Below are 11,702 nucleotides of genomic sequence, written 5' to 3'. Positions count from 1 at the left end.
CACTCCCACATCAGTCTGGTCTACAGATCAAGTTCCAGGATAGCCAGGTCTACCCAGAGATACCCTGTCTTGAGAGAAAACAAACAAAGCATGCCTCTTGACAGCAGAATTTAAGAGACTTGTTTTTGCTCCTGCATCAACCTTTTTTGTGCTTTTCCAAGCAGACTGAAGGGTCTCGGAAAGTCTCCCCTTTCTGAGCCCCCAATAAGCAGTACACATACAGACTTTTGGTCAAAATTAGTAAACTTTATTTAAATTCCAAAAAAATAACAGACAAAAGGCAGTTTAAGCTTTGTTCTTCCAGATCATTTGTATGACCCAAAGCAGGATGTTAAAATGCCTTTAATCCCAATCAAGTCACAGACAAGCAAAGACCTTCACTGTGAAGTCAGGCATGGAAGAGTGGGGTAACAAAACCCTGTAGCTTCAGTGAGTCCCAAGACAGATGAGAGAAGAACAGATGGAAAAGCCCCAGCAAAAGTGGGATCCAGAACTTCAGAGGATTCTGTCACAAGGAGTTATGTACAAGGGAACCAGGTTAGGGTCACAACTTGAAGGAAGTGACTTTGTAGGCCACTGAGTTGTCTGACCCTAACCTGCTGCCGCTGTGCCCTGCTCAGTTTTCCTCATCACTGTCATCTGGGCTGATGGCTGGGCTGGTGAGGCTATAGGTGGGGCTAGTGGGCGAGTAGCCAGGGGAAGTGGGCGAGTAAGTGGAGCCCTTGGGAGAGGTGGGCGAGTAGGTGGGACTGGTGGGCGAGTACTTGGGGGAAGTGGGTGAGTAGGTGGGGCTAGTTGGTGAGTACTTGGGGGAGGTTGGGGTGTAGACTGGAGAAGTCGGTGAGTATGTGGGAGAGGTTGGCGAGTATTTTGGGGTGGTAGGTGAGTAAGTAGGGCTTGTAGGAGAATACTTGGGAGAAGTAGGTGAATATTTAGGGCTTGTAGGTGAGTATTTGGGAGAGGTTGGGGTATACTCTGGAGAGCTGGGACTGTAGGAAGGACTAGTTGGGGTATACTTGGGTGAAGTAGGGCTGTAGCTGGGAGAGCTGGGGCTGTAGCTGGGAGAGCTTGGTGTGTAGGTTGGAGACTGTGGTGTGTACCGTGGGCTGGAGGGAGAGTAGCTTGGTGAGGTGGGGGAGTAACTGGGTGAAGTTGGGGAATAGCTTGGAGAGGTTGGGCTGTAGTTAGGGCTGGTCGGTGTGTAGTTTGGACTAGTAGGTGAGTAGCTAGGTGATGTTGGGCTGTAGCTGGGCGATGTAGGGGTATAATTGGGACTAGTTGGAGAATAGTTAGGGCTGGTGGGTGAGTAACTTGGAGAAGTTGGTGAGTAGCTTGGAGATGTAGGAGAATAGCTTGGAGATGTTGGTGAGTAACTGGGCGAGGTGGGAGAATAGCTTGGTGATGTTGGTGAGTAGCTGGGAGATGTTGGGGAATAGCTTGGGGATGTTGGGGAGTAGCTGGGAGAAGTTGGCGAGTAACTGGGAGATGTTGGTGAATAGCTTGGAGATGTTGGGGAGTAACTAGGAGAGGTTGGGGAGTAACTAGGAGAGGTTGGGGAGTAGCTAGGAGAGGTTGGCGAGTAGCTGGGAGAGGTTGGCGAGTAGCTAGGAGAAGTAGGGCTATAGTTGGGACTGGTTGGAGAGTAAGATGGAGAGGTTGGGGAGTAGGAAGGTGAAGTAGGGGAATATGAGGGGCTCTGGGGTGTATAGCCCCCAGGGGAGCGTGGCTCATACGCAGGTGATGTTGGTGAGTAGCTGGGAGACATAGCACCGCCTGCAGGAAGAAGACAAAAAGGAAGGTAAGTGATGGAGAGCCTGACATAGAAGGAAGGAAGGAATGAAGAAGAAACGAGTGTAGCAACTCACCTGGGGAGGGGATGTATGGACTTGAGGGTCCAGGGGAGCCTGGAGAGCCTGGTGTGGGAGACCATGCAGGAGAGTAACCTGGGCTGAAGCCACTGGCATCAGATGCAGCACTGGGCGAGAAGCCAGCTGCTCCTGGGGTCATCCCACTCCCTGGAAGGAGAGCAGGTGAAATCAGCTGTAGCTCAATCACACACCTTTCCCCAGCCCCCACAGCCTCTTGAACCTAATGGTTCTCTTCCTGAACTAGGCTACTCACCAACACTTGGGGACCAGGCACCATAGGCTGGGGTTGCACCCTGGTTCCAGGGTGTCATTGCAGGAGATATTCCTCCCATTGGACTGGGTGCAGAGCCAAAGAACATTCCAGTAGCTGCAAGAAGCCAAGAGTAATTCATTAGGAACAGCCCCCTGGGGCTAATGGAACCCTCCCCTATCCTCCACAGACCCAGCCAGGTCTAGCAGCCAAAGCCCTGGGACTCACGTCCGGCAGCCCCTAGGCCAGGGATATTGGTTGGGATCTCCATGCCATATTTGCACTTCTCAGCATCAAGCAGGAGGTCAAAACACCCAGTGCCAGCTGGAGCAAGCTGGCCTAGCATGATGTTCTCAGAGACTCCCTTCATGGGGTCACTCTCCCCATGGGCAGCTGCTTCCATAAGCACGTCCACCTGAACAACAAGAGACACATCAGTTCCTCTACATACAGCAGCCACAGTGATTCAATCATCACCACAGTGAAGGGCAGTGCCCACAACCACTGCACCTGCTCTGAGAAATTGCCTTTACTAAGCTAGGCATGATGGCTCATGCATTTAATCCTAGCACGTGGGAAGCAGAGGCAGAAGGATCTAAGTTCAAAGCCAGCCTTGTCTATGCTGTGAGTTCCAGTCAGGGTTCCACGATGAGACACATCACACACACAGTGATAAAATGACACTGTCATGCAGCGAGGCAAGTGCCTCATGCTTGTTTTGTCAGCCAAGCCCTCAGAAGGTTGAGGGAGGAGCATGACAAGAGAGTTTAAGGCTAGGCAGGGTGACACAGTGAAGTCCTACCTCTGGAAACCAGTGTGTGGGGGAGGGGGGCGGGGGGGGACGGAAGGACACACACACATGCATGTGCATCTCCTTGGTAAGGCTGCCATTACCGTTTCCTCAAAGGAGCATTTCATGAGCGGTCCAGTGTCCTGGCGGTTGACTCCGTGACGAGTGATGGCCATCAAGTGGCCGCGACAGGTCATGGTGTCACACAAGAGAGCCAAATGCCGATAATTGACATAGGAACCGTCAAAGGAGATGACATGGTACAGTTCCCGCTCTAGAGCCTTCCGCACAGCCTCAATACCCAGCACCTGCCACAGAGTTGAAGAAGAGTCAAGATTAAGTTGGTTCTGTTCATCTCCCTGATTCTGTCACTGCCCAGACTGTCAGGAGGATAGCAGGGCTCAGCCCATCTTAAACTCAAAGACTTCTAGGTATGGTGCCGTGGGCTTACCGTGAAGATCTCCACGATATCATTGGACGTGGTGCGCACAGGGTCCACATCCTTCTCGCTCAGCACCCGCATCAAGCTCACACCATCAGTCTCCAAGATCCATTCTTGCAGGGCCTTGAACTCTCCATCTTCTGTGATAATGATCTTCTTCTTGTTGTCAGTCTGAGGTAAGTGCATGTACACCTGGAGGAACAAAGTGAGCCCCAGTCAGGTCAGGAGGGAGACAAGGACGAGGCAGCTGGCCATGGGGTGGAGGGGAGTGGAGGCGGGCAGAGGGGTCTCGAATGCTCACCTTGCTAATCTGCTCGATCCCCTGCAGGGTCATATCTGTCAGCATGTTGGACTCAATACACCGCAAGAAAACATCATCATCCATCTTATCCACCACCTCTTCTTCCTGCAACAAGAGTGAGGTCAGGACCCAGCACCTTTGATTTCTTCCCTGCTCCCTCCCCAAACAACAGCCTTCCAAAAAAACCTGCTTCCTTGGCTCTACTAAGACTCTTAGCTTTTTAAAATAACTTTTAAGAAAATGTATATATTTGCTTTATGTTTACGAGTGTTCGTCTACCAGTATGTCTATGTACAATACACCTGCCTGGTGCCCTTGGACCTCAGAAGGCACCGACACCCTGGAACTTGTTACTGATTGGGACCCACTCTGCGGGCTCTGGGGTGCTCTGTAAGAGTAACAGTATCTCCCCCGCTCCACAGGATTTCTCTGTACAGTCTTGGCTGTCCTGGTACTTGCCCTATAGACCAGGCTGGCTTTGAACTTGATAGATTCGCCTGCCTCTGGCTTCAGAGTGTTGGAATTAAAGGTGTGTACCGTCACCACCAGGCTTGACAAGTAATTTTTATGTGTATGGGTATTTGCCTGCATATATGTCTACATATTATGTGAATGCAGTGCCCATATAGGCCAGAAGAGGGCATCAAATCCCTCGAAACTGGAGTTAAAGACAATTGTGACCACCATGTGTTGGGAACTGAACCCAGGTCCTCTGAAGAGCAGCCAGTGCTCTTAACCAAGTCGTCTCTTCAGCTCCCAAATGACCTCATTTAATGAACATATCACGATATGCTATTTAATGAACATATCACGATATGCTATTACTTTCATAATTATTCTAAGCCAATAGTAAGTTCTTCATGTCATGCAGCCAGGCATTGCAAAGCTCATCTATAATCCTAGTAACTGGCAGATGAAGGCAGGCAATTACAAGTTTAAGAACAGAGATATGACTTAACATTGAGGAACCCTGGAATGGCTGGAGACGGCTCCGTGTTTTTTTTTTTTTTTTTATTTATTTATTTATTTATTTATTTATTTATTATGTATACAATGTTCTGTCTGTCTGTATGCCTGCAGGCCAGAAGAGGGCACCAGACCTCATTACAGATGGCTTTGAGCCACCATGTGGTTGCTGGGAATTGAACTCAGGACCTTTGGAAGAGCAGGCAATGCTCTTAACCGCTGAGCCATCTCTCCAGCCCCCGGCTCCGTGTTTAAGAGCATTTATTGCCCTTTTAGAGGATTTGGTTCCTAGCACCCACATGGTGACTCACAATGACCTATAACTCTAGTGCCAGGTGATCCAACAGCTTCTTCAGACCTCCAAGGGCACAAGGCATAGTTGTGATGATATACACATATGGAAACACCTCCACACACCTAAAATTAACAAAAAATTTAGCTGGGTGTGGTGACAGCACTTTTAAAATTCACACTCAGGAAGCAGATGGATCTCGAGGCCAGCCTGGTCTAGAAGAGCTAGTTCCAGGACAGAAACCAAAAAAAATCTACGGAGAAACCCTGTCTTGAAAAAATAAAAACAAAACAAATACATAAATAAATTTAAGAAACAAAAAGATGGAGTACTAGGGCTGGATGTGGTGGCACACGCCTTTAACCCCAGCGCTAGGGAAGCAGAGGTGAACCTGGTCTACGGAGCGAGTTCCAGGCCAGGCTCCAAAGCTACACAGAGCCCTGAAAAACCATGACCACACCCCTTCCGTAAGTGATCGGAGCAGCACTAAAGCACGACGCCCCGGTTAAGAGGACTTACTTACTGTGACTGTCTGGTCCTCTCTAATGCTGAGATACAACTTACAATTTAGATTTATCCTCCTTTATCTACCCAGCCACAACTCTCCAAAGTAATGCTTTCTGTTTCCTCCCACCTTCTAAACTTGAAATAGCAGAAATCACAACTATCCAAACTGTGGATGGCACACACTTGTAATCACAGCACTCCTTCTGGGGCTCAAGGAGGGAAGGCCATCATTTACCTGGGCTACACAGCCAGAACCTGACTCCAATCCACCACCACCACAGTAAAGCTCAAGGGAATCTGGAATCTATGAGCCATGTAGCTATTTCCAGACCAGCACCACCTCTCCGGAGTTACACGTCAAACATGGATCCTTATGCCTACTGTATACCATTTCCCAAGAACACAATCATTCTTATTATCCGATTGGCTCCCAAGGCTGAAGTCTCTGCTGCTTTGGACAAGCTGTAGGAGCTCTGGGAGGAGAGCCAAGTGGCAAAGAGATGAGCACCTTTCTCAATGCATTCTACTGTCTATCTGGATGTTGTGATTTCACTTTAAGGATTTTGTTATTGTCGAAAGTCTTGAAAATCATTAACCAGCTGTTTCCTACACTGTACCAGGTAGGTGTGACTGGACCTCTAATGCTCTCACATCTTAATGATTAATGACATAGAACTGAACGATTCTCTAGGATGCATCATCTTTTCCCCTTGGGTCCTCACTTACCTCCTGCATCTTGTTTTCATCACTGTTCATAATGCGGATACGAAGGACCAACTTCTCTGCGTTATCATCATTGAAGATGCAATTCAAATCATCACCAAAACCTGGTGGGAACAGTAATGCACCATGAGAGATAACCTATTTAACTGCTTCCTAGTTTCATTTCATGTACAGTTTTTGGCTCAGAAGGAACTCTTGGGTTATTCCTCCTCATGGAGACTTCTCAAACACTTCTGTACAAACAGGAAAGGGATCAAGGGTCAACGAGACGTCTTAGGGGTAAAAGCATCACTTGCTTGGCAAGCATTAGGACCTGGGTTTGGAGAGCTCCAGTACCCATGTAAAGGCCAAGTGCAATGCTGGGGAGGGAGAGGGGAATCCTAGAGACTCATCAGTCATCCAATCCAGCCCAGATAAAACAGAGGGTTCCAGGTTTAGCCAGAGAGCTTATCTCAAGACACAAACACACCCCACACATATTTATATTTGGTGGAGAGTGATATAGAAGACACACCCAATATCAACCTTTGCCCTTCAGATATCCAAGTGTGCCCCTCAAAAAATGCATGTTCATTGCACACACATGCAAATGCACACACCCAAACCAAACCCAAAACACACTGGAAAGAGAAACAAGTACAGAAAGGACCTGCAAGAGTTAAGGATCCTGGAAAAGGCCTGTTGGAAAGCAGAGGTGTTTACAAGTGGGTAGATGACTCTTGGTAGAAACCTAAGTGGACACCTGTGTGGGCTGCCCACCCAGCCTTACCTGCATTGATTTTTTCGGCTATCTGCTCCATAGTGAGCTTCCGATCAGTCATGTGCTTTCGGTCCAGCTCCACCCGTAGCAGCCAGGGGGATATTCGGGCCACATCAAAGTCAGGCATCTCATAGTATACATTCACCCATTCCTGATCCTCTGCTACCACTGTGCTCTGGGGGTTGGGGTCATAATAGATGGCTGTGTTGGCAGTCACTTTTCTTAATGTTGTATGTTCCAAGCGGCATAGAATGTCCTAGGAAGAGATAGTGATTCATTACATGACACAGGGGTAGCTCAAAAGGCCTAGTGAAATCCTCAAATAAAAGCATTTTTGATTCAACCTTTTCTTGCCAGGCAGTCCATTATCCCGATTCCTACCTTGGCCCGCTCGGCATCTCGAGCAGATTGGCCTAATAGGAAGACAGTGAGCGAAGGGGTCTTTGGCTTCTTGGAAATATTGATGAGCTCCTTAAGTCGAGGAACACCCAGAGTCACATTCTTGGCAGACACACCAGCATAGTGAAAAGTGTTCAGAGTCATCTGAGTGGCAGGTTCTCCAAGGGACTGTGCAGCCAGAGCTCCCACCATTTCTCCAGGATGGGCCTATGGAAAAGTTGGCACCAGACAAAGCTTATTGTGCAAGCAGTGGGATGCAGTTAGGGTGAGCCTATTTGTTAACTACAGAGAAACCTGAGGAGATGAGTGTAGCAAGGAAAGGACACTTAAAACTTAGCCTTCCTTGATTACTTCCTTTACTAAGGCTTCACTTTATAACCTGTTAGTGCCCTCACTCTGGGAAATGTTGCATAAACTGCTTCCTAGTTTCATTAAAGAAAAATAGATACTATTGACATACCAAATGCATTCTTTCTCTCTAAAGAAATTTTTATGTCTGTGGGTGTTTCGCCTGCATGTGTGCCTGTGCAGCGTGTATATGCTGGTGCCCACAGAGGCCAGCAGTTAGATCCTATGACTGAAGTTACAATTATGAACCATCATGTAGGTACTAGGATTGAACTCAGGTCCTTTGGAAAAGTAGCCATTGTTGTAAACCACTGAGTCATCTCTCCAGCCCACGTCTACAACCTCCACGAGGCCTATATGTGTGTGTATGTGTAAGCTCATGCATGTCATGGCACACATGTGGAGGTCAGAAAAAAGTTAATGCTTGCCAGGTTGGGTGGCACACACCTTTAATCCCAGCACTTGGGGAAGCAAAGGCAGGCAGATCTCTTTGAGTTCAAGGCCAGCCTGGTCTACAAGAGCTAGTTCCAGACAGCTCTTGTAACCTGTCTCCAAAGTCAATGCTCACCTTACGTCACGGGGGCTCATGGAGGTTATGGAGACAGACACAGGTTCTCAGGCTTGGTGGCAAGTACCATTACCTGTTGAGCTATTATATACTAGTTCTGTTTGATCTTTCAAAGATGAATTTGCTTATTCTGAGTCATTTGTATTTCCATATGGATTTCATTAGGATCAACTTGTAAATTTGTGCCTTAAAAGCCCACTGCAATTTTGTAAGGACTGTGCAAAGTCTACAGATACTTTGGAGATTAGAGACATTTAATAACATCTGAATTTAGGGGTTGTCTTTCCATTTAAGTTACTCTTTCAATGGTGATGTATTTCCTATTATTATAATTTGGTTTTTCGAGACAGGGTTTCTCTGTGAAGTCCTGGCTATCCTGGAACTTGCTAATGTAAACCAGACTGGCCTCAAACTCAGAGATCTACCTACCTCTATCTCCCGAGTTTTGGGATTAAAGGTGTGCACCACCACCTGGCTATAATGCTTTTTTTTTTTTTTAAATGTGCACTGGTACTTTACCGGCATGTATGTCTGTGAGAGAATGTCAGATCCTCTGCAGGTGGTTATAGGTACTTATGAGCTGGGAATTGAACCCAGATCCTCTGCAAGAATAGCCAGTGCTCTTAACCACTGTGCCATCTTTCCAGCCCCTCTAATGCATTAACTAATATGTCGACCCTAGATTCATCTTAGATTCAGAAGTATGTCAGTTATGTTTCCCTTTTAACTTTTACTTGCACATATGTGTGGCCGGTACCCACAAGGGTCAGAAGAGGACAATGGATGCCTGGAAGTAGAATTTCAGATTTTTTTGGGTTACCATGTAGGTAAATTAAATCCACATCCTATGCAAGAATAACAAGTGCTTTAAACAACTGAGCCATTTTTCCAGTTCCCATTATTATCATTATCATTATTATTATGAGACAGGGTTTCTCTGTGTAGCTCTGGCTGTCCTGGAACTTTCTCTGTAGACTAGGCTGGCCTCAAACTCAAGAGATCTGTCTCTGCCTCCCAAGTGCTGGGACTAAAGGCATGCATCACCACACCCATCCATTATTACTTTTAAAATGTATATGGGTATTTTGCTTATGTGTATGTCTTTGCACTACTTTTTTGCCCTGTGCCTATAAAGAACCAGACAGTTGTGAGCACACGTTGAGAATTGAACCTAGTTCCCCTCAGGAGCAACAAATGCTTAGCCACCTCTCTCCAGTTCCATTATAATGCCTTTCCATCCTTCCATTATTCTCTAAAATCCTCAAAGACAATGAAAACCTGGTCCAGTGCTTACAATTTCTTTTCTACTAACTTCTTTTATTTCCTATATTTATCTGAATTAGAATTCTCATACAGTAGTAGACACTGTAGGAAAATAAAGACTGTTCTAATTTCATATCCTAGTCATGACACAAATTTTCTGAATAAGCACTGCTTGGTGGTCACTTCAGATGAAGCTCAGTTTCTTTCACATGGGACTGCCAATCCCTGTTCCTTTTAATGTTGCTGTGATACAATGGCATAGCTGTGCATAGCAGCCTTGCAAAGATATCAAGCAATGTGGAGAGAAATGGGCAATTGCTGGGAACCAGAGAAACCAATAAGAAAAAGGAATAAAACTCAAGGCTGAAGAGAAACATCAACACTCACAATGGCTTGGTTGAACTTGGACTCTATCTCCCCAAGCAGCCAGTCAAAGGCCTCTCCACTTAGCCGGAACTCCTCAGCCATGCGTCTGGAGCAGAGTGTGGATCTTAGGTGGATGTTGAAGAGCAACGTGGCATTCTCCTGCGCCTGCCGACTTAGTGGATCATCCCCGTTCACGATGACCAACTTTTTGCTTAATTCCTTGACTCCTGGGGCCCAATGAGGCAAAGAGATTGTCAGAGCAGGCCATAGCAGACTCTCACCCTCCAGTCTAGCCTTGAGACATCAACGTGGCACTACTTACCCTCTACCACTTTGATGGGGTGCAGGTCAGAGGGAAGCCGAGGGTTGATGTGGAAGATTTTCTGAGCATTCCAGATCATACGCAGGAGGTTACAGGGCAGGACCACCTGAGGGAGCAGGGATTGAAGCAGGACTGTCAACACTACACTGTGCAACAGCAGGACCTCTCTAGTCTAGCACTTCTCATCTGCGGGTACCTTGCTGTCACCAGTTGGGAAGATGACCCTGAGAACTTCCCGATCCTCACGCATCCGCTCAAATTCCCGTTCCAGTTCATTCTGTATGTGTGCATTGCTCAGCACATCCTTTACCAGATCCTCCTGTAGAGTTCGCCGCAGGGCTCTCTCATTGGTATAATCAAAACGGAACCTGAAGGTGACAAGGGGGTGAAATTAGGGGACACATGGGCTTTGTGTTCTCACCCCCATAAGGTATAGTGTGAGTTTTTCCAATGTGCACAAATCACTTGGAAGGAACAGGGCTTTGGAGGCAAGGATCTTGTATAAGACCCAGACCCCAGGCCAGCTAATGGGACCCACACTTGTACTGTTTCTTTATGCTCTGTACTATTACTAGGGACAAAATAGGGGCCGATCTCAAATCCACCTCTGTATCCACTCTCTTCCCATGCAGCAACTATTTCTAATGGATGGAGAAACGGTGTTCTGAAAGTAAAGCCCGCTGCAGGATGCTTTAGGTCACTTCTCTAAGGCGAATAATTTAACACAGGCGCTATGGCCCAGGGGTGGGAACCATCTGTGTGCTGCCTCCTTACTTCTTCTCAAAAGCTTTGTTAGAAGGTTTAAGTGTAGCCAGATTCTGGAACTCAACGCTCTCGCCTGCGAGGCCGTCTTCTCCATAGCGCAGCTGAACCACTTGGTTGATGGAGTTCCGCACAGTTGCGTCATATTTCACCATCACCGACTCCATGGATTTTATCAGCCTTCGCTGAATATACCCTGGGAAAGGGAGTCAAGAGAAAGACCTGAGGCAAGCAAAAAAGTGACAGAGCTCAAAGATCTAGAGGACAAAATTCACCTTGGGGAACAGAAACCTATAGCCCAAGAATCCCCACCCCCAACTGCACATGCACTCCGAAAAGGCCTTACCAGTCTCAGCAGTCTTAACGGCTGTGTCGATGAGACCTTCTCGTCCTCCCATGGCATGGAAGAAGAACTCAGTGGGTGTGAGACCAGCCAAGTATGAGTTCTCTACAAAGCCTCGACTCTCAGGACCATAATCATCCTTGATAAAGTGAGGAAGAGTCCGATGCTTAAATCCAAACGGGATCCGTTTGCCCTCCACGTTCTGCTGCCCCACAACAGCAATGACCTAGGAAACAGAAAAAGAGGCTGCATAAAACTTTCGCTTGCCTTAAGAATAAAGCCAGGTGGTGGTGACACACATCTTTAATCCCAGCACTCAGGAGGCAGAGGCAGGCGGATCTCTGTGAGTTCAAGACCAGCCTGGTCTACAAGAGCTAGTTCCAGGACAGGCTCCAAAGCTACAGAGAACCCTCTTGAAAGCCCCCCCCCACC

At 47.3% G+C, this 11,702-nt stretch overlaps 1 protein-coding gene across 1 annotated transcript in view; it reads right to left on the bottom strand.

The window, feature by feature from the left end:
• Nucleotides 1-225: 225 nt before the first annotated feature.
• The window catches only part of Polr2a (RNA polymerase II subunit A), a 23,655-nt gene continuing 12,178 nt past the window's right edge, over nt 226-11,702 (bottom strand). Inside the window, exons 11-26 of the mRNA XM_050162886.1 lie at nt 11,662-11,668; nt 11,274-11,496; nt 10,940-11,123; nt 10,362-10,533; nt 10,166-10,271; nt 9,865-10,070; nt 7,281-7,505; nt 6,909-7,155; nt 6,143-6,243; nt 3,652-3,756; nt 3,360-3,542; nt 3,013-3,216; nt 2,347-2,533; nt 2,122-2,235; nt 1,866-2,015; nt 226-1,773 (exon numbers count right to left, since the gene is read on the bottom strand). Coding sequence (XP_050018843.1) covers nt 617-1,773; nt 1,866-2,015; nt 2,122-2,235; nt 2,347-2,533; nt 3,013-3,216; nt 3,360-3,542; nt 3,652-3,756; nt 6,143-6,243; nt 6,909-7,155; nt 7,281-7,505; nt 9,865-10,070; nt 10,166-10,271; nt 10,362-10,533; nt 10,940-11,123; nt 11,274-11,496; nt 11,662-11,668 — 3,571 coding nt within the window. The 3' untranslated portion in view covers nt 226-616. The remainder of the gene's footprint in view (nt 1,774-1,865; nt 2,016-2,121; nt 2,236-2,346; nt 2,534-3,012; nt 3,217-3,359; nt 3,543-3,651; nt 3,757-6,142; nt 6,244-6,908; nt 7,156-7,280; nt 7,506-9,864; nt 10,071-10,165; nt 10,272-10,361; nt 10,534-10,939; nt 11,124-11,273; nt 11,497-11,661; nt 11,669-11,702) is intronic.

Source organism: Alexandromys fortis, unplaced genomic scaffold, assembly GCF_014885135.2.
Source record: "Alexandromys fortis isolate MF-2015 unplaced genomic scaffold, M_Fortis_MF-2015_v1.1 scaffold_84, whole genome shotgun sequence".
NCBI classification, from domain to species: domain Eukaryota; kingdom Metazoa; phylum Chordata; class Mammalia; order Rodentia; family Cricetidae; genus Alexandromys; species Alexandromys fortis.
The sequence above is the reverse complement of the archived record's forward strand: the minus strand, read 5'-3'. Positions and strand labels throughout refer to the sequence as shown.